Source organism: Eptatretus burgeri, chromosome 24 (genome assembly GCF_056783735.1).
Source record: "Eptatretus burgeri isolate ZD-2024b chromosome 24, Ebu_testis_v1, whole genome shotgun sequence".
NCBI classification, from domain to species: domain Eukaryota; kingdom Metazoa; phylum Chordata; class Myxini; order Myxiniformes; family Myxinidae; genus Eptatretus; species Eptatretus burgeri.
This window is the reverse complement of record NC_140984.1, coordinates 1,088,990-1,111,940: the sequence shown is the minus strand read 5'-3', so window position 1 is coordinate 1,111,940 and position 22,951 is coordinate 1,088,990. Positions and strand designations below refer to the sequence as shown.

At 46.5% G+C, this 22,951-nt stretch overlaps 1 protein-coding gene across 9 annotated transcripts in view; it reads right to left on the bottom strand.

The window, feature by feature from the left end:
* LOC147007858 (3'-5' RNA helicase YTHDC2-like) overlaps positions 1–22,951 on the bottom strand; it is a 91,489-nt gene that overhangs the window by 41,564 nt on the left and 26,974 nt on the right. For 7 of the 9 annotated variants that reach the window (XR_015053833.1, XM_085866263.1, XM_085866269.1 and 4 more), the window contains 14 exons: positions 18,251–18,456; positions 17,850–18,055; positions 17,524–17,690; positions 14,870–14,972; positions 14,463–14,619; positions 11,674–11,781; positions 10,272–10,417; positions 9,402–9,531; positions 8,659–8,785; positions 8,315–8,380; positions 6,962–7,110; positions 5,090–5,186; positions 3,768–3,855; positions 2,680–2,760 (listed from right to left, as the gene is read on the bottom strand). Coding sequence is in view for 8 of the 9 variants with exons in the window: in XM_085866263.1 (XP_085722389.1) it covers positions 2,680–2,760; positions 3,768–3,855; positions 5,090–5,186; positions 6,962–7,110; positions 8,315–8,380; positions 8,659–8,785; positions 9,402–9,531; positions 10,272–10,417; positions 11,674–11,781; positions 14,463–14,619; positions 14,870–14,972; positions 17,524–17,690; positions 17,850–18,055; positions 18,251–18,456 (1,831 nt within the window). In the remaining variant the exon portion in view is untranslated. Of the gene's footprint in view, positions 1–2,679; positions 2,761–3,767; positions 3,856–5,089; positions 5,187–6,961; positions 7,111–8,314; positions 8,381–8,658; positions 8,786–9,401; positions 9,532–10,271; positions 10,418–11,673; positions 11,782–14,462; positions 14,620–14,869; positions 14,973–17,466; positions 17,691–17,849; positions 18,056–18,250; positions 18,457–22,951 lie in introns of those variants that run through there. The other 2 variants (XM_085866266.1, XM_085866268.1) reach the window with 2 other exon arrangements.

Here is a 22,951-nt window from a genome sequence, read left to right as displayed (position 1 = left end):
TGGCGGACCTTGAGCGCTCTGTGGAAATGTGGTTGGGACGAATCGCACAGAGAGCAGGGGGGCAAGGCTGGAGAGGAGTCGGTAGAAGACAGAAAGACCACCGACCAACCTGCGGTGATTGAGTGAGAGGCCCAAAGACTCAGCTTCATTGCGGGAGATGCCAATGATCTTAAAAGCCCTGGTTTCGACAGCGTGAAGTCGAGAAAGGTGGGAGGCAGGAGCACCAGCCCAGAGGGGAGAGCAGTACTCCATCAGGCTACGGACAAAAGCTTTGTAAGTGGTCAGGAGCTCAAGAGGGCCGAGGAAGGACTTTGCACGACGGAGGATTCCCAGTCGGCGACTGGCTTTTGAGGCAAGGTTGGAAATGTGACTTTCCCAGGAAAGGTCATGGCAGATAGTGAGACCCAGAAGCTTGAAAGAAAAGACTTCTTCCAGAGGATTGTTGAGAAAGTGGATGGGGGGGTTGTGTGGGGGGAGAAAGGTTGTGGTCAAGTCTCATCGAAATTGTGTGTGTGGTTTCAGAGAAGAGAGCAAATACATATTTTAGGAGGCAACCCCCATGTAGAATCCCTTCGACCACCCAATTTTTTTTTCAATGTCGTGAACAAACTTTCGTATATCACGGGTGATGAAGGTTGTGGTGAAGGTTCATCGGAATTGTGTATGTCGTTTCTGAGAAGAAAGCAAATACCTCCTTTGGGGGCAACCCCACTGTAGAATTCCGAAGACCTCAATTTTTTTCACTCGCGTGAACAATCTTTGGTACATCATGGGTGATGAAGGTTGTGATCAAGTTTCATCGAAATCGTATGAGTGGTGTCAGGGAAGTCGAAAGTATTTGTGGACGGATGGACAGACGGCGCGCCATCCCATAAGCTCCCCAAAACTCCGTTCCAGGTGAGCTAAATATTGTGCACTGCAAAGTTTATGAATGCACAAAATATTTCCATGACATACCAGCTCTCCATTGCATACCATTATTCATTACATACCAGCTCAATATTTCCATTACATACTGCATGATCTCAGGTCTGGCATAGAGGACCTTCATCCATATAAATGGATGGAGGTCCTCAATGCCAGACATGAAATCAGAGCCATATCCCCAGACATATCGCATGCTTTTGACATGGTCTGGCACCCTGCCCTGCTCACAAAACTCTCTTCCTATGGTATCCAAGGCCATCTCCACTCATGGCTCACAGACGACTTCCTCTCCTGTCACATCCAAAGTGTGGCCCTAAATGGAGTTCTTTCATCCCCTCTTCCTGTCCAGGCTGGAGTTCCTCAAGGCAGTGTTCTGGGCCCTGTTCTTTTTCTGGTTTTCATCAATGATCTCTCCGACTCTCTGAAAAATCCTCTATATCTCTTTGCTGACGACTCCACCCTCTGCCGTACCATCTGTCATCCCTCAAACCGACATGCAGCAAGCAGCTTCTTCCCTCACTACAGATCTGGATAAAATCACAAACTGGTCCAACATGTGGAACGTGTCTTTCAATCCGGACAAATCTCACACTCTCACCATGTCTCTCCGAAAGGAACGACTGGAACCCCCACCCCCCGCCCCCCCCCTACCATCTACTTTCTCAACAATCCTCTTGAAGAAGTCCTTTCATTCAAACTTTTGGGCCTCACTATCTGCCATGATCTTTCCAGAGAAAGCAACATCTCCAACCTGGCCTCCAAGGCCAGTCGCCGACTGGGAATCCTCCGTCGTGCAAAGTCCTTCCTCGGCCCACCTGAGCTCCTGACCACATACAAAGCTTTCGTCCGCAGCCTGATGGAGTACTGCTCTCCCCTCTGGGCTGGTGCTCCCGCATCTCACCTTTCTCGGCTTCACACTGTAGTAACCAAGGCATTTAGGATCATTGGCATTTCCCACGATGAGTCTGAATCTTTGGGCCTATCACTCTCTCACCACAGGCAGGTCGGTGATCTTTTTGTCTTCTTCCGTCTCCTCTCCGGCCTCCCCCCCCACCCCCGGCCGCAGGGCACTCAAGGTCCACCAACAACCCCTTTCTGGTAAAACTACCAAAATCACGAATCACTGCTCACCTTCACTCTTTCATTCCTCTTTTTTCTGCCTTTTGAATCAACTCCCTCACTCTATTCAATCCCATTCTTCCCTCCAGGCCTTCAAAACAGCTGTTCACCACCACCTCTTATCGTCCCCCATGCAAATTCTCGATCTTTTCTACCCACATTAATCCACCCCAAGCCCACTTCCTTCAAATTCTCTGCTTTCCTTCCTGAAAGTTCCTGTCGTGTCCATCTTGTATTCCCCGTGTTCCCCGCCCCATCCCTCTCCCTTCCACAGATATCCTGATGTCTCTGTTCCCCACTGTTTTGTGTTTCCCTCTCCCACCCCTCTGGTCTCCTGCTCCCCTTGTTATAAGTTCTGTGTGCTCGCTCTTATATGAGCCTCGACAATGTACATATATGTATAAAAAAGCTGCACAAATAACACAACCAAACAGGAACAAACACAACTGAAAGCTGGGTTCTATAACAAACCTATGATGTGCTTGAAATCACAGCACAACTAAGTGGTAATATGTACGAAAGGAAACCTCAGTGCTGCAGTGTACAAGATGCACAGTATTTTGGTCACGTGAGAAGGAAGTTAAATTTCACTGGGTTGAAAAACATGCATGTTCAAATCTCAGAGCACCTCACCGTCTTTACTCTCCCAGAATCGATCACAAATTCCACATCAATCACCGTTATACTTGTTTCTGCTATGTTTGTAGAAAGAATCTGAAAAAAACAAAAAAACAAACAAACAAGAAAGACGTGCACAGCACGATACTTATGAAACCCATACAACAAATTTGACCTGAAAAATAATTGGTGGTTCAATTCATTGACGAAATATGGAAATCCTCTTCAAATTTCAAGTCAATCGGATTGAAAAAAACAAGGATTTTAGAAATTCCACCAAAGTTGACCTTTTGACCGATGTTGACCTCAAAAATAATGGGTGGTTGAATTTAGTGACATGATATGCAAACCCTGTGGAAATTTCAAGAAAATCGGATGAAATTTGACGATTTTATAAATTCCGTCTGTGTTGACCTTTTGACCCTCGGACCTCAAAAACAATTGGTGGTTTAATGGAGTGAGCTGTTATGAAAGTCTTGTTCAAATTTCAACTCGATGGGATGAAAACTGACGATTTTAGAAACACCACCTTAGTTGTTGACCTTGGGCCTACGTTGACCTTTTGGTCCGAGTTGACCTCAAAAATAATTGGCTGGTTGAATTCGGTCACCTGAATTATAACCCACGCTTTCCACCGAAAGCAAAGTTGAAAGGTGTCTGAAAGTTCCACCACGAATGACCCAATATGACATTTTGAATTTAAATTCCCCCCCCCCTCATTTTGACCCCATGACCTGAAGGCCCCGTCCCCTGTGGCATGAACGGGAGGTGAAATCCCAAAATATTATGACATATTTAATATGTCCACCAATGTCGATTGCACTCACCAAGCTTCATTAAAAAAAAATGTTTGAAATTGTGCCCGTCATTGACCTTTCTGACCCAGGGCAGGGCCAAAAATGATCCTGTTCTTGCACATTCATGCCACGTGGTGATTATAACTACCAATTGATGGCACGTGGTGATCATAACTCCCAAATTTGGTGAATTTCCGCACATCCGTCGAGGAGATAGCACGACGAACGAACGGACAGACCCGATTACAATATCCCTCCGTTTGTTTTTCACAAAAGTGTGGAGATAAATATATAAATATATCTTACTATCTTCCTTGTGCCTGGATCAGCTGGCTTGAGGACCCGTTTCTGATCGGCTGTTTGCAGGTTGGAGTGCAGTGTGAACAACTGTAACCTGGTGTCAAAAGAAAGAAGGAAACTACATGGGCACTCGGTAGAGCGCACGCCTCCGCCATGCAATGCCTGATCCATCAAGAACATATCGGGCCGAATGCATTGTTGAGATGTCGTGCAATACATCGTTTTTGGGCCCAATCTCTCAAATGGTGAAGAATCACTTTCAGAACTAAATAATTCTCGTATCCAATGAAAGGGTTAACCCATAAAGCTCGAGCGACCATCGTGGAAGTGACGTGTATGCAAATGAGTTTAAACTGACGTCAAACCAAAGGACGAATCATGAGCTTCCATACAATTCAAAATGCCATGGTATTGATGAAAGCTTGCTTCTGATTGGTGGAGAAAGTTGATGACAAAAAAAACAAAACACCATTTCTGGGATCGTGTTTTTATATTCAGGGGTTAAAAACACCATTTTATCAATGAGATTCTCCAATGAGTACGGGCACAAACGGTTTGGTACTCACAAACACAAAAAAAATTGTCAGCTTCGAGTGTGCTCGGATGCTTTCGCAATCACCACTCTGATTTCTAATGCGCCACTCAGCTTTGTGTGCATCTTACTCCTCTGTAAGCGCTCTCTCAGACCGTTCACTCCAGAAGACACTCACAAACCACTTTTTTTTTTCGTTCTGGAAACTCCTGGGCCTCCTCTTCTTCCTCTTCGCTTTCGCGTTCTCCTTCGCTCTATTTTTTTAATCTTAAAAGTTATAAACTTACAATGTCGCTTATAAATTAAATTGTTATCATATATAAACTTAATTTTGTACATTTAAAAATTTTAAATGACAGTAAATCAATGATCAGAATCATCATGGAAGAATCTTATCTCCACTCGATGAGAAAAACTTCCATCAAAGCCTCTGTCGTGCTGGTGATGTTTTGGAGCTTTCTGAGAATCTTTGAGTGCCTTTATTATAAGGTAAATAATAATATTATAACATCACCTGCAACGAAAACCATCGTTATATCATCGTACGAGTGTTTCAACTCTCCTTATGGCACCACCACCACCCCCCCCCCCAACACCCCCAGTGGGTTGAACAATGGTGGTGATGGTGACCGAGCTTTGCTTGGCTAAGTCTCGTAACGGCATTTGCTGGAATGTAGATATCACAGCAGTCTCACTTATTGGAACTGAAAACGAGAAGATCAACCGATTGTTGAAGTCCGCTTTCTGGTTGGTTGTGTCTGCACGCTGTGAACGCATGCCACCACGACATCGGTACCTTTGCTTCTGTTCGAAGAATCGTCGATCGTCGGAGAGCAGGCGATCACGAAGCAACACAACCTCAGTGTACCCAGGCAGGAATACAAGAATGGCACCTGTACACCGAGGTAAGCATGGTAAGAATCTCACGACTACCACACACACAATCAACACGATGAGATTTCAGAAAGTTAAAAAGAAAGAATGTGTACTTTCTCAAGTTCGGAACTCAACTGCGTCGTCCGTGTGTGTTCGTCTGTTGGTGTTCCACTTACAGGTGGTGACTATGGCCCCAAACCATGCAGCCACAGTAAACTATATATCATGGAGCAAGTGTATGTGTGTATGTATGTCCACTCTTCACCCATTGGTTGGACAGCTGACCTGACGTCACTCACAATTGTGACCTGAAATACTTCACCCGAAGTACCCCGAGGAGCAGAAAGACCCGCCGAGGACCAAAAATACCCCAAAGACCGAAAACACCCGAAAGACTTGTCTGGGTTTTGAGGCGACGGCTGGTTCTCTCAGGGGTCTCTGCCGACTTTCTCAAAGTTAAGTTTCCGTTCGTTATTTGTCGAGTTTTGACTGTTTACTTTGTTACCGACGTGTTTACTGTGTGTTCCTAGTTCGGTTTTGTTTCGAAATTTGGACTATTTTGTGAGTTTTCGTCGATCTTATCACATCAGGTTTCCTTGAAGCCGACCCATCTTTCCCGTCGAGGTGCACGATCAAATTTTATTTGTATTTTCTCCTAACTACCATCAGTTCATATTTTCTCCACTTTTCCCACCCCTTTCTATCCCACCGGACTACACAGTCTGTTTCTTGTCTTAAAATTAAAAACAAACAAAAACAAAAACCCTTTCTCCCTCCATATCTTTTCCCTACGTATCCACGAGTACCGACTCTTCTCCTTCTGCCGTCATCCCATCTTCCTTCGATTTGAGCCGACACACTTTTACCATACAACTTCACTATTTCTTTATTCAACCTTCCATGACCTAATCTTACCTCATCTTCATAAAATGCATCAAAAAAAACAAACCTTATCTTTACCGAATCTTATGCAATCTTTATCAAATTTTTTTAAATAAAAACAAATAAAAACGGTCTCTTATAATGTTTCAACTTCCTCTTCCACACGTGTGGTTCTCATTACTGTATCATCATTCACTACTTTTCTTCTTCTTCTTCTTCAAAAGACTGTTTTCAATTCGACCTTTCCTTCATCCTTTGTTTAAAACGTCCCATTGTGACAACGTTTCTTCTCTCCATTCTCTTAATCCACCTTTATTGTATCCCTCACGTTACGTCTTTAATCGCATCTGTGACCTAAAAATTTTATAAATCCCAGTTTAGGGTTTTACAGATTTATTTACTCGTTTGTCGCCTTTGGCGGCTTGACTGCATCATTTTCTGGGGGCACGGCCACCGATGCAATGCCCCCAGTTACCAGTGAGCTCGTACTCATTCTGCCGACCTCAGAAGGATGGCAGGCTGAGTCAACCCACGTGGTGTTAATTCAACGACACGACAGCTGCTCGAATTCAAGACCCTAAGATCTTAAGGCAGCCACCTTAACCGTTAAGGGAACACCAGGCTGCGTTTACAGATAAATAGACCAGATAAAACGTCCCCTTTCAATCAATGCCTCATCTGTCCTCATTTTATCATCATGAGGAAGAAGTCGGATGGGTTGAAACACATGCCGTCCATGACAATTTGACTACTTAGCCCACACCTTATCAACACTGCAGTTCAAAGGAGATCATGATTCCTGGGATCGTGGCTGTGACAAAGATGTCATTATTGCCAAGTCACAGAAAAGCAAAATTTCAATAAAAACAAAAATAATGCTCCAGGGACTCAGTTCGTGAAAAAGAAAGACCTTCGGTGGAGCTTCTGCAGATGTGGTCCACAATGTGCAAGATGAGGTTGATATCCACTTGTTCATCATCAAAGCTGTGATGATAGGCTTGCAGGAGCTTCAATTCCTCCCCACTGCCTGAGCCCTGGACGTATTCATCCTTGTTATCTCTAGACCAGGAAAAAACAAAAATTATTGGTTCCATTGGAAAAGGTAAATACAACAATCTATTAATGTGATGTGTGTTGGGTAAATGGGAACGTTTATTATGGAGGGTCACCTGGTGGAGTCACATGGAAATAGCCAACTCGGGGGGAGTCGGTACGTCCGTAACTCCGGGGGAGTCGGTACGTCCGTAACTCCGGGGGAGTCGGTACATCCATAACTCCGGGGTTTTCACGAGTGTTAGACAACACAAACTTTACATGATACAGTTAAATACAAACACCAATTAACCATGTGTTTATAATATAAATGAAATTTGTACTTTTTGCGACGTGTGACGAATCTGCTCCACACGACCTGCCAAGATTGTTAACCATCATTATGATACAAAGGACATGAATGTGCCGTGCCGTCCTTCCCCCATACTCACAGGTAAGGGGAAAATTTGCATTGTGCCCAAGATCGGCTCACAAGTAATCCCATCAGGTATGCCATATTTGGTGATCGGCCAAGCCATTTTCCACTCCACAAGGTTCATACGTACAAACAGGAACAAATCCTTCCTTTTTTAGCCGCCTTCCTTTCCCATTGCACACAAGCATGTATGATGGCAATCCGGCAGATACACCCACAAAATGCTAGATTTGCTGCCACAACTGATGTGGGCCACCATAATTGGGCAGTACCCGAGAGAGGGTGGGGCATGGACCAGAATTATGGGGACGTGGGGGAAGGGGTAGAAAGCCAGGAGCATTATGGATTCGGGGCTTTTGGGCTCTTTCGCTCTGCTCCTTTTGGGTCTTTCGGCCTGCTCTCGCTGGGGACGCCTTGGAGGGCCGTTCCTGCTTGCCCTCGCCTGCCGCTGCCAGGCGCAGCCACCCGTTCTTTCCGCCCGCTTCTGCGGTACTTCAACTCTTCCACCCGCGAACGCTTGCACTGACCAATCCTCTCTTTGCACTCAGCACACCATTTTGACCTGTCAAGGGCGAGGGCCTCAAACCCGGTTTCACCTGATCTTATGGCATCATTTCAAAGTTGCCTTCAACTGATCTTTATACCACTTCTTGGGGACACCGATGCTCCACAGGCCATCGGTCAGTTCACCGGAAAGAAGGGCCTTTGGAAGTCTCACATCACCCATTAGTGTTGTGGTTGAAAGTGTGTGGCTGCAGATTCTCCAATGAGAGAAGCTAAAAGAGCCGTACTTACACGTGAGCTTCCAGTGCTTTCATCACATCAGACTGTTCAAATTTTGTTGCCCAGTCAAATGCATTCCTGAAGGATGTAACACAGCAAGTAGGTCAAACAATCGCTCAAAACATTTTGCCATCCCTTCAGTACATTCACGGCCCATTCAGCTCTCCATTTACCCAGCTAAAATGTCAAAGATCAACAACAACAACAACAACAACAACAACAACAACAACAACCTGATCAATTTCTTTATCAAGCAGTTTTTAAATTATCAAAATGATGTCCTTCAAAATGCATACAATGTGCCGTAAATAATTCACATCGAGCACGAACAATAATGATCCTTGCTGAGAACTCACATCCCGCTGGTAGTTTTCAGGCGTGGATCAGCACCGAAGCTCAGGAGCTGTTTAACTTGTGACAGCAACCCTCGTGCAGATGCCACCATCAGTGGAGTAATGCCTTTTTCACTATGCCTACAGTCCACTGGTGGTTACACTGGACTTCAGTTAAGGTTCTGGTTACACTGAAAGTTGTTTATCGTTGATATTTCTCCCAATGTAAATATTTGGCAGAAGAAGTAATTGAAAACAAACATCCTGCCGACAAAGGCATTTTGATACGTTGTTGAAATGAACTGCTGATGAGGCTGTCTAACGCAAAGAAAATGTTCCTGATTGACTTTTCTGGAAGTTTGACAAGCAAACCACAGGGGGGATGTAATCAGAAGATGAAGTGGAATGAAAGAGGAGCAAGAGATGTTATTAGGGGAAGATGGACATCACGAGATGGAGCAGGAAATTACACCAATATGATCGCACGCAAGTTGGCCAAACCAAGAGTGAGTTGGAATGTGTGAAGGACCACAAAACAATTTCACCGAAACACCACAGTTGGTGATCGGAGGGCCGTATTCAAAGAGCATATTATGGCTGTGGAAGTCTAAACAGATAAGGAAGAGACGGCGAATATTTTTACTCGCTGCACCTTCCTCCCCTTTCTTGTGTCAACACATGGCTTCCTTAAACCTCCCTGGCCAAGCGTTGTTGTTTTTCACACAAAATGCATTGGTCACTGGGGATTACAGTTCACATAAGCTCACCGTCAACACCTTCACTTTGAAGCAGGTAGAGCAAATGATTCCAAGCATTGTCTTCACACTCTCTCCACAAGTCGGTAATACATGCATCCACCTTCGTTTGCAACGCACTTTCAAGAATACTCGACTCAGACTGAAAGAAAAACACGGAATATGGCGTTTTGAAGCTGCCCAATCATTGCTACGAGTGATTAGAATATCAAACAGCATCTTCAAATCTGCACTGGTAATGAAAATCATCATCAAACTATGAATGCTCAAGGTGTGCGATCAAAAGGTGAATCTCTCGTGCGTCGCAGTGTGTCGTTGGTTGTTATCTCCAGATGTGGGGTTCAGAAAGTGGAACGGAGCCCTCCCTGCTCTCATAGTGTCCACCTCTGTCAGTGTGTGTGTGTGTTTGGATAAGGCATTGCGGGGCGGAGGTATGCGCTCCACCGAGTGCCCTTCTCGTTTTATATCCGTCAATGGCTTATCGAATGAGCACTTGGCAGCTTGTCACTCGTTTAACGACGACAGGATTCTGTGTCGTTCAATGAACCAATCGATTCGAGAAGGGATTTAAAATGATCGATTCACAGCCACTCGATAACGTCAGCCCGTCAATCGGGGGCATCGATCCGGCACTGTATCCACTTAATGGGTGCACAATGCACTATGATGACATTATTTACCACTTTTTAATCGACATCGGTATCGGTATCGTTATCGGCCGATTATTATTATTATTATTATTATTATTAATTTTTTTTCAATCGGTAATCGGTTATATTCAAATTTTCTAATCAGCCCAACACTACGAACAACAAACAACACCTTACATTGACGTCTGTGAGTGCCATGGCTGTATAAGAGTGCCGATGATGATGCTCACACCTGTTGTGTATCCGTTCCACTTGCAACGCTGCAGCCAGGTGAGTTTATAACCTCACTGGGTTGGGCAGGTAAAGCACCAGAAGTCTGGAATTCACGGATGCTGCTGTTATTCTGCATCCACTCATTCAGGTTCTCTTGCTGACTTGCTATTCCCACGGAGATGAAATTCAAACAAAGAAATCATAAAAGGTTTTCTCTTAAAATAGACACAACAATAAATCTTGAATTAAAAAAACGTAAAATTGCATTTGTTCAAGACAGAACGGTTTCGGTGAAACACCGTCTGAAAATACAAAACCACCACACAAAGGTGACATTGGCATCCTGGGCAGACCCCCGAGGTCTTGAAAGAACAGGCCTTTGAGAGCCAATGGAACAAGATAAACAAATTAATTCTTCTTCTTCTTCTTCTTCTTCTTCTTCTTCTTCTTCTTCTTCTTCTTCTTCTTCTTCTTCTTCTTCTTCTTCTTCTTCTTCTTCTGCTTTCGTATGAAGCACAAGACTACAAGGTAACATTATTGGCTAAGGGCGCAGCTGTGCTGCTGATGCCTTGCCTTCTGTAGATAAAGGCAGGAATTTGTAATTTGTTCAGGGTGCCGGCGATAGCTCGCCCACTAGTTGCGAAGGTCACCGTGGGATCTTCTAGATCAACCAACCAATGCTAGCACACGGGACGCTCGTTTGACGTCCATCCGAGAGACGGAATACACATTGATGAATCACCCTTCCTGTGAAACACCGAGATGACAGTTTATAGCTGGGTCGGGATTCAAACCCAGACTAGCTAGCTGAGCGGTGAGTGTGCGCACCTCTCGGCCACCCTGTCAGCCAGCAAATTAATTAGCATTGTACTCGTGCAGCACAACATTACAGTTGAATGTCTGCACAAGACTGGAATAAACTGCACTACATGCAATGCTTAAGCCGATGGCACATGTGTGGATGTTAATCTGGTCTGGGCACAAGGATACTGAACTCACAATCCCAGATCAAATCACAATCACAATCCCAGAGAGAAAGGAGATCACACAAGTCACGTTCGAATCCTGCCAAGAGCAGTGCAGTGTGACGGATTTTTATTCGAAGCTTCTGGAAGTCAAGCAAGTGTCAGAATGAGCATGTTGCTCTGACCCGCTCCAAAACCTCCAACAGCTTACGCCCTCAATGTCAATACTTCAAAATCTAACCTGATAGCCCACCTCCACATATCAACCATCTTCTCCCAACTGTGAAACATCGTCCCGTGTGCTCACAATGGTCGTCGAAGTAGATCGCCAGGTTGATTACGTTTTCTCACCGTTTTTAGCCATCCGTGTCCACATGCTCACCTGGTGACCTCCATCAAAGTTTGTTTGTCCGCTGCCCGGGTAAGTTAGCGTTCATGTCAAGAGAATGGACTCACAGTTTTGTTGGTGTGAATTCCCTTTCTTCGTCTGCTGTGTCGAGTATCCCGTGATCCGGAGAACATCTTCCAGATACAGCACCTTCACATCAAACAGCTGCCCAGGTACTGTGGCACAAAGGGACAACATGTGGAAGAATAAATAAATAAATAAATAAATAAAATGATGCAGAAAGTATACAACAAAGTGTGTGTGTGTGTGTGTGTGTGTGTGTGTGTGTGTGTGTGTGTGTGTGTGTGTGTGTGTGTGTGTGTGTGTGTGTGTGTGTGTGTGTGTGTGTGTGTGTGTGTGTGTGTGTGTGTGTGTGTGTGTGTGTTGTTGTTGTTCCTTCCTAACTGAGATGTTCCTTCAGCTGACTCAGCATAACACCTGGTGCTCCAAGTCTTTCACAAGAGCTGTCTTGAAGCCCTGCAGGGAAGAATGGGACTCAACAGACTGGGGAAGTTGGTTCCACAAGCGAGAGAAAAGAGGAACAAATGAGTGGAGGGGATCGGTGAGCCTGGATTATGGGAGCTGATCAAGAACAGGGTTCCTGGCAAACTGTGTGTACCCTGCAGAAACCTGGGAGGGACCAAGTGAGGGCAGAGGGTGCAAGAGCTAAAATGAGGTGGAAGAATACAGAGAGGCCACCAACCGACCCACAATGTGAAAGTAACAGGCCCAGACACTCAGCTTCGTCATGGGAGATCCCAACGATTTTGAGGGCATCGCTTTCCACAGCATTAAGAAGGGCAAGGCATGTGGCAGAGGCACCCATCCAAAGAGAACGGTACGGTACTCCATCAAGGTAAGAATGAAGGCCCTGTCGGTTGTCAAAAGTTCAGACTGGCCAAGGAAAGATCTTGCACAATGAAGGATGCCCAGTCAGGGTTTTTTGTTGTCTACATAGTCGAGGCTCGTGGAAGAGCGAGTACTGGTACACTGAACGGATGAGGATGTAACACGACAAAGGGGACAGCCAAGAGAGGCGGGAGACACCAACTGCAGAGCCGAAGACAAAGTCAGAGGGAGGGAGGCAGACAAATAATGGTTGTGGGAGGAATGGGGGTAACGAGAGTAGAAAAGATCATGGGTTTTGATTGGGGAAGATCTCAGATTGTGGTGAACAGCTGTCTTGAAGACCTGTGGGGAAGAATGAGATTGAAGAGAATGTGGAAGTTGGTTCCACAGGTGGGGAAAAAGAGGAACAAATGAGTGGAGGTCAGCAGTGATCCTGGGTTTTGTTAGTTTTGTTAGCAGAAGGGGTATGATGGATGGTGGACCATGTGTGCCATGCAGAAACCAGAGGAGGACAAAGCACAGAAAGGGCAGAGGGTGAAAGATGAGAAAGGAGGTGGGAGAAAGACCAACGACGTGTCTGCGATGGCGTAGTGATAGGCCCCCACAGACTCAGTTTCATCACGGGAGATTACAATCATCTTCAAGGAGAAAGATGAGGCAGGGGAGCCAGCCCAGAGAGGAGAGCAGCACCCAATCAAGCTGTGGATCAAAGCTTGGAGGTGGATAGGAAGTGGTCGACGGAGGATGTCGCGTCGGCGGCTGGCTTTGGAGGTTAACTTTGAAATATGGTTTGGCGAAGAAAGATTATGGCCAAAAGTAAGACCCAGCAGTCTGGAGTTCTGAGACCTAGTGAGAGTGTAAAATTTGGCAAACTTGAAAGACATAACCCAACTGTAACACCGGTTTCTGATTATGTGAAGGTTTGCAGAGAGGAAGAAGCTGCTGTCTGTCTGTCTGAAGGATGATAAATTACACGGCAAAGGGTGGAATCATCAGCAAAGAGTGAGGCAGGATTTTCCAGTGAATTAGAAAGATCATTGATTAAGATGACGGACAAGACTGGGCCCTAAGACAATGCCTTGGGGCACTCTGGCCTTGACAGGGAAAGGAGTTGAGAGGATTCCGTGAAGAGTTACAAGTTGAATATGCGAGTTGAGGAAGTCAGTGATTCATGAGAGGAGGTGGCCTTGGATGCCATCATCTGAGAGTTTGGAGATAAATATGGGGGCCAGACAGACATGTCCAGAGAGACAGCCCTGATCGCATGTCTGAGATTGAGGGCTTCCTTCCATTGTTGGGAGAGTATAAGTGGCACATCCGAGGTAGAACGACCGGGTCTGAATCCGAACTGATGATCTGAGATCAAGTCGTTAAATTACTGATCTCGTACAACTAGCTTGTGTGTGTGTGATAACCCACCGAAAATGCTCATTCAAAGTCGCGACTCTGCGATCAAACCGCATTTGGTGAAGAATCCACAGTCCGCTGGAAACTACAGCGTGGATTGGTTTCAGATCATGGTCCGAGCACGCGGTGTGGTATATCTATGCATGCTTCAAGCCACGTTCATGCACACACACACACACACACACACACACACACACACACACACACACACACACACACACACACACACACACACACACACACACACACAGTCTCGGTCTCTCGAAGCAAGAACACTGCAGCACGTCTGGACGGAAACGATTACAGATGGACACAGACAAGAACACACGCACGGACAGACGGCCAAGCTGAAAGCATAATGCCTCTGGCCTTCGGCTGCGGTGGCACAAAATGGAATCCCCATTCGGTGTCAGCTCAACTAATCTCATGTTGTGTTGCTGACATTTCCCGCTCTTCAGAGATAGCTCTCGAGCATTTCAGTTTCTACTTCTTCACGTGTCAACAAATTATTTACACGGCCCTCAATCTCAAAATTAGTTTATCTCATTCAAAAACACAGAAACAAGTTTGAAGGAAACAAACAAACAAATGTGATCCTCACATGCCAAGATGGGACAGCCGTTAAAGTAAGTCTGAAATAAGTGTGCATCCAGTGAGGCACTCATAAGCAGCACGCGCAGGTGGGTACGTGTGTTCAACTCCTCCCGCAACTGGATGAGCACCAAGTCACAAAATCTGTCCCTCTCGTGCACTTCATCCTGGAATATTTGGAATGGCAAGAAGCTTTCAAGACAGACAAAAAAAAAAACAAAACAACCTCAACAGTTCACCATGCTGTCACCCCGATCACAAGGTAAAGCCCCCCATTCCTCTCACCTCTCAAACATTTGATAGCGACACGCAATTAAGAACTGTCGTTCCATTGAAAATGTTCCAGATAAAAACTGGTTCCATGCAAAGAGATTGCCAAAGAAAGCAAGTGAGGCAAGTGCCTGAGCCATGACTCACCACAATGATATGAGTGATGCTTTGCACTGTTTTGTCACCACCCATTAAAGTTCGCAGCAACACTCCATTTGTGCAGAATGTGAGAATGGTCTTTGGTGACACTCTGCACATCAAACCAGTCAATTAAGGGAGCAAACAATCAACATACATTGCTAAAAGGTTAAGTCGGTGAGGTTAGGTATGTGAGCACGCGCCGGAGCAGCGCGTCGCTGTGTCTACTTTCCGTCAGTACTCCAGGGGCGTCCGTCTGGCCATCCCCCAGGCCGATGCCTGGCCCATCCCTATCAAATTGAGATGCCGATCAACCTGCTGCAACCACGAGGCACGTAGTCGTCCATTTGGCCTTCCCCACTGACAAGGCTCCCTCCCTGAGAGAATCTGGTGAGCAGGATCAGCATCAAGAAAATGAGCCACGTGTCCATACAGCCGCAGCCGACGCTCACAGACTATACAGGAAACAAATCTCATTTGAGTCTCTCTCAGCAACCGCTCGTGGGACACAAAGTCCAACCAGCGATCGCCAAGGATTCTCCAAAGAGCCCTGGCACTGAAGGAGTTTAGTCTTCATCTCAGATCCTTAGTCAGAGTCCAAGTCTCACATCCGTGGAGAAAGACTGGAAGCACCAAGGGCTTGAAGACTCGGACTTTCGTCCTCTTGCATAGGTATCGACCCACACCCCATGGTCCAGTGAATCCATGACTCTCCGGGCCCGACCCAGACGTCCACGGACTTCCGACTCACAACATGTGGAGACATGAATATCACTGCCAAGGTAAGTGACTCTCTCCATGACCTCAACATCCTCGCCACAAACGGGCACAGACAAGATGGCAACATCCATGATGCCATTGAAAGCCTGGATCTTAGTTTTGACCCTGGAAACCCATCGTCCCAGCGGCTCCGATTCCTAATTCAGTGCCTCATGGGCCCCCACAAGGACATCCAGTGTTTCCGCAAGGATGACTGCATCATCTGCGAAATCAAGGTCAGAGATCTTGACATTCCCAAGCGATGAGCCGCATCTTGATCTCTCCAAAATCTTCCCCAGTCCATGCAAGTGTTGAAAAGTGTGGGAGCCAATGCACACCCCTGACGAACTCCGTAACAACTGGAAATAAGTCGGAGATGGAACCACACCTCACAGCACTCTCAGTACCAGAGCACAGTTCAGACATCAGACCGATCAACTTTGGTGGCACCCCACGAAGACCAACAATCCTCCAGAGGGCATCCCGATTCACTGAATCCAACGCTTTACAGAGATCAACAGAAGCTGCAAGCAGCCCCTGCCAAAACTCTCGTCTGCGTTCAGCGAGGACCTGGAAAGCAAATCTGTGGTCAATCGCCGACTTCCTTTGGTGTAAAGCCTGCCAGAAAGAACAAATGTTCATGGTGAAAAGGAAATGACTATTTCCTCCTTCCTGGAAACGAAAAGTATTGAAAAGATGAATTGCATGGCAGGTACCCTTCACATAGATGGGTAACGAAGTGAACAATGGCACCAGAATTCCATCGAGACACTCGCTGATAAGTTCAGTGGGGCATTTCCAAGTAGGTACAATAGGACGACCTAGTGTATCAATTTTATGAACATTGGGGAGTATATAAAAGTTTGCACACTGGGGATTGTCCTGGATGGGATTCACAACATTGAAGAGCAAATAACCACCTTTTTGATGAAATCTTTCACTGCATTGGAAATAATGTTGTTGCTCCAAAGTAGGATCCAATTCAACAGGTGTATAAGAATCCCCATCTGAAAGCAGGCACATTGCTTCCTGTTCATACAGATCACGTCTCCATACAACCGCACCACCTTTACGAGCAGGTTTTATCACGCACACCTTGTTGTTCTGAAGAGCTCTAATGATGGCAAGTTCCCATTCAGAGATGTTGTGTTCAACACGGATATCAGATTTAAGTATGTTGTTAAAATCTCTTCTATATTTACAAATGAAAAGATCAACAGCAGGGTGCTTGCCTTCTGGAGGTGTCCAGGAAGAATGGCCTGGTTTCAGCACTGAAAAAGGGTCCTGGGTTTGCTTTTTTGACCTTGACCTGCTTGCTTGACCTTGATTGCTTGACCTGCTTGACAAAATTTTCTTCAAAATCTTCCAGGAATTCGAATTTGTCCATCCTTTCAGAAGTGGAGACGAAGGACAGTCCTCGTTTCAACACCGATCTGACATCTTCCATGAGTCCGAGGGTATGGTTACCACCAAGTAAGTATCCTCCGGTATTGCACAACTGCACTGGTGGTGGGATCTGAGATCAAGAAGTTTCTTCTTCTTCTTTAAAATGAGCACATGATCATGTGTACATACACATACATAGCACAATTTGCAGTCGACTGTTCTCTTGAGATGATTTTCTTTTCCATTGCCCCCACTTTGTCATTTTAAAATCCAACGTTTAAAATTGTTCATTTTATGCTGCAGATTCAAAAATTATTTCACTTTACGCTTTACATTTACTTTTTAATCAAATGGAGAGCAGACGTGAGCGAATAACCGAAGATCAACCGAAGATAGACAAGATAATTTTAACGAGATGTTACGCAACAATGCCACACTCGCCCACACCCCCCCCCCCCCACCAGAATGAATGAGGTGCATCGCAAAGGTCATCATGCTTGTCATTCCATCGAACGCACCGATTCTCCAATCGAATGTGGTAGCCAACAGTCTCTCCCACATGCTCCCCACGTTCGGCAGCAATGCGCTCTGCCGTGGTGACGACTGTGAGTTGACGTGGTTGTGCACACAATATGCGGCAGGGCTTTCCTTCCGAATGGCTTTCATCCAGCAGGAACTGTGGAATCTGCGAAATTTAGGGATCAATTCAACTTGAAAGGATAGGTCACCGTGAGGCATGAGAAAGAAAATGATGGGAAGATAAATAAAAGGAAAAGGGAATTTAAAAAATCAAAACAATGTGGACATATTCCCACGAAAGTTTGGGAGGAAAATGTCGACACACCTGTGTGGTTTTTCCACAACCTGTTTCCCCGCTGACGAGCGTGACACGGTTCCGGTCCACTGCACCAAGAATAATCTGTTTGTACTTGACTATGGGAAGAGACCGACGGAAGGAATCAAGCTCCGAGGGCTTCCTTGCTGGTGGAACTTGGGCCACACCACTGTTCACTCGTCCAGTCCTCTTAGTCACAGAATATCGCAGGGAGCCTGAAAGAGGACAAAACATGATCAAATCTCTGGGAGTCACAATATGCAGCACGGTTGCTTTTCAACAAACAAGAGTTGATAAATATCAACAACATCGACACGACTTGAAAAGAAATTCAAATAAAGTGCATTGCCGTGTTTTTTAAAAACTTGTTTCTGTTGAGGGTGGCTCGTCCAGGTGACTGCGACACTTGCCCGCATTTCGAACAGGTGAAGCAAAAGGCTCTTCAGGAGTATCCAGTTCAGCATCAGCAAGCTCTTTGCCGGTGACAGGATAATGGCTGATGAAAGCATACATTCCGTTGCAGACATGGGGCTCCAGAAACAAAAACATTTTCTCAGAAGCAGCTTCCTTTGAAATTTTTCTCTTGTATACGGTGAGGACACGGTTGCACCCTTTTCTGCAAGATAACAATCACAAAAAACAAAGAAGCAAACAAAGAAAGCTCTGCAGCAATCAAATTTAACAGCTTTCTGAGAACACGTTGGCCACTGTCGGCCGCCCCGCGCCTGCAACTGTCGGCCGCCCCGCACCTGCAACTGCCGGCCACCCCGAGCCATTATCATGGTTTTTCAAGCATAAAATATGTGGTACGACCATTAGATTTCATGGTTTTTCAAACAAAAAACACTGAACTCCTTTTAAAGATAATTAACGGCCTTATTTAATTATATCCTTCATCAGGCGATCCTCGGCCACCTCGCTCTTTGGGGTCTTAAGGCGTTTCCTGGGTAACTTTGCTGGGGTCTGAAGCCGCCATGTTTTTTGGCCTGCTGAACCATGCCTTGACTAGGAACAGGCCGCAATGATTACTTAATGATAAAGTTTTTTTTCACTTTCCTCACTCATATTATCGAATGCCTGTTCATCATAGCTACGAATCCTTGTGTACATCACTTCCGTAAGTACTATATTGTGACGTCCACGGGACTTGAACAGTCCCGCCAACATAGAATGAGCCGAAACGATGGAGGCGGTTTATTTTTTATAACCCAAAGATGGCGGTTTTAATCGCCCCACAGCAAACGGGACGAGGAAGGTGGCACGAGTCGCTTTTCACTGAGTTAATAATGTTTATTTCTCTAACAGAAATAATAATAAGACTCGGCAAGAGGAGGGATCCGGGGCGATTCGACGGGATGGTGGTGTGAGTTCGGGCGTGGGGAAAACACAAACAATTCCAATGGATATACAAATCTCAAACCCTCTAAGGCGCCAGGTACACACACACACACACACATACACACACACACACACACACACACACACACACACACACACACACACACACACACACACACACACACACACAAAACGTAGCTGGTCCTGGTGGTCAGGCTGGCCTGTGGTGTAGACGCAACAGTCCCTGGATTGGCGCCGGACGAGCTGGCGTTGCGCTCGTCAGGGGCAGGAGAGACCGTGGTGCTGTCGACCTCCTGGTGTCGGCCCGAGTCCGCTCACAGCCGCCAGGGAACCAGTTCTGGCGCCAAGATGCGAGCAGGAGAGGGAGGCAGGTCCGCCCGCCGTTCGGCCCCGTACTCCGAGCCAGCAGAACCCCATAGCCAACCGAGGTGAGGCACGAGGGACAGCAAGGCCACGAGACACGACAAATCGAGCAACGAACCAGCGCAATAAGAGAGCACGCTCCGAGACCAACAGCCTCGACCAGACGCTTTCTCTTTTTTCAATCTTCTTCCTCTTCTTTTCCGAACAGAACCTTTTTATCCTCGAATCCTCGTCACTTCCAATCGAGCCGTTTTATTGGCCCTCCACCGTCGTCTTCCACCAATATGATCACGGGGCGGAGCCATCCGCAGCACTGTCCTGTTACGTCACGGCAAGCCTCCAGGGAATACTTAAAGGGTTTATGCAGACACACTTACCCTAACCCGTCTCCCTATCTAATTACGTGACAATTATCATTTCCCCCTTGAAGAAATGGACATTTACCAGACAACTTATCACCACTGAATTGCTACTTATTACATCGAGATCCTGGTACAACTCGAACAGCATGGCATACCAAATTAAACATCCTAATTACCCTTTGAATGCATACCCCCCCCCTCAGACGTAACAATATTTTTCAAATTATCCCCCTCTCATCCACAAAGCTGCCTCTTTCCACTGCCCTCTCACCTCCATCTCTTCACTCCACCTCCTCAAATCGTCAACTGCCTTCTTCCCCCTCTCTTGTCACCCTCTCCCCCAGCACCGCAGAACCTTTTCTCCTCCTCATCCGGCCCCCTCCCCTCGCTTTTCTGCAACCCCCACACTCTTTCAACAACCCTCCTTACCTCCCCCCCTCCCCCTCCCCTCCCACCCCCTGCACCCAAAGCCTCCTCCCCTCCTTCTTCATTAACAGTGTGGACCTCAAATATCCGGGGCCTTCGCTCAAACCTTTCAGATTTTTCCATACAGGTTGCCACTGACAAACCAGACATAATCTGCCTTGCAGAAACTTACCTCCCCGAAGACGTCTCTGACACCCAAGTATCTCTCACTGGTTACTCCCTCCTCCGGTATGACAGATCTGAGCCTCGTCCTGGTGGAGCAGTTGCTCTCTTCATCAAAGACTCTATTCCTCAATCTCCATGCACTGCCCTCACTCCCCCACACCCCCAGGAATACCTCTGGCGATGGCTTCCCCTCCACTCCCACCTCATGTTTATATGCGTACTGTACCGTCCACCGAACAGTGATGACTCCATGTACACCTCACTATCCGAAAACATGGACCAACTTCTATCTTCTCATCCAAACTCTCTCTTCCTCATAAGTGGTGACTTCAATTGTCATCATGCCAGTTGCCTAGGTGTGGGTACCTCTCTCACCTGTCATGGTACTTCAGCAAAAGCTTTCTGCGAATCATTGGGACTGACTGAATCGGTCAACTTCCCGACCTCAACCAATGCTACTCCATCTCTTCTGGATCTGATTTTGACAAATTTCCCTGACAATATCTGCTGTTCTTCTTCCGCTCCAATCGGTTCTTCTGACCACGTCCTTGTCAAAGTGGACATCTCTCTGGCTATTATCAGAGAACCACCTCACCACCGTCAAGTCTGGCATTTCACTCAAGCCGACTGGCAGGGTCTCCAGGCAGCCATCAAACTTATAGACAGGTCTCCTATCGCTGCTTTCTCCAACATCAACTCATTCTGGGAATTATTTCAAAGAAACTTGCTCTCTCTCATGCACAGATTTATCCCCTCTCGTCTTCAGTTGTCCTACCCTTCCTCACGCCCTTGATTCACTGAAGCTTGTGGCGAGGCAGTTGTCCTGAAACAACTTGCCTTTGCCTCATGGAAAGCAAACCCAACTGAGGGTAATCTCAGTTCCTTCCATAAAGCTCGGAACAAGTGCGTATCTACCCTCAGGAGAGCCAGAAAACATCATCTTTCTAAGCTCATGTCTGAACTTTCAAACTTCTCTCCCTCCTCAAAATCCTGGTGGCATCTAATCAAATCTGTTTCTGGTGTATGTTCCCCCTCCATCCCCTCCCTTACCTCAAATGGCTGCACTGCTGATACCGCACGTGAAAAGGCTGAATGCCGAAACTCGGTGTTTGCAGCTAAATCTTGTGTCCAAAACCCATCACTTTCTCTACCCACCTTACCCAGTCACACCCAACTGTCCCTGGACTCTGTGTCCTTTTCTCGTGACAAGGTGGAGAGCTTGCTGTCAAACCTCGACTCAGATTCTGCAACAGGTCCAGACGGCATCAGCCCACGTGTCCTAAACACCTGCTCTTCTGCTCGTGCTCACTCTCTCTCTCTCTGTTCTATTCACCCTCTCATTTTCTCAAGGTCATCTGCCATCTGCTTGGAAATCAGCAAACATTACTGCCCTGCATAAAAAGGTGCAAAAACAGATCCCTGCAACTACAGACCAATCAGTATTCTCCCAATCATCAGCAAGGTTGTGAAATCCAATAATCGCTTCAGACTTTAAATCCTTCCTCTTCTCCAATGGCTTGATTTCCGATCATCAATTTGGTTTCAGACCAGGTCACTCTGCCCTGGGTATGTTGCTTCTGCTCTCCCAACAATGGATGGAGGTCCTCAATGCCAGACATGAAATCCAAGCCGTATCCCTGGACATATCACGTACTTTTGACACGGTCTGGCACCCTGCCCTGCTCATCAAACTCTCTTCCTATGGTATCCAAGGCCATCTCCACTCATGGCTCACAGACTTCCTTTCCTGCCGCAGTCAACGTGTGGCCCTAAATGGAGTTCTTTCATCCCTCTTCCTGTCCAGGCTGGAGTTCCTCAAGGTAGCGTTCTGGGCCCTATTCCAATTCTGGTTTTCATCAATGATCTCTCTGACTCTGGAAAATGCTCTATATCTCTTTGCTGATGACTCCACCCTCTGCCGTACCATCAGTCATCCCTCACACCGGCAAGCAGCAGCTTCTTCGCTCACTGCAGATCTGGATAAAATCACAAACTGGTCCAACACGTGGAACATGTCTTTCAATCCGGACAAATCTCACACTCTCACTATGTCTCTCCGAAAGGACCATTCCGAAAACCCCCCCATCCACTTTCTCAACAATCCTCTGGAAGAAGTCCTCTCTTTCAAGCTTCTGGATCTCACTATCTGCCATGACCTTTCCTGGGAAAGCCACATTTCAAACCTCGCCTCCAAAGCCAGTCGCCGACTGGGAATGCTCCGTCGTGCAAAGTCTTTCCTCGGCCCACCTGAGCTCCTGACCACTCACAAAGCTTTCGTCCGCAGCCTGATGGAGTACTGCTCTCCCCTCTGGGCTGGTGCTCTTGCTTCCCACCTTTCTCGGCTTCACACTGTGGAAACCAAGGCATTTCGGATCATTGGCATCTCCTGCAATGAGGCTGAGTCTTTAGGCCTCTCACTATCTCACCGCAGGCTGG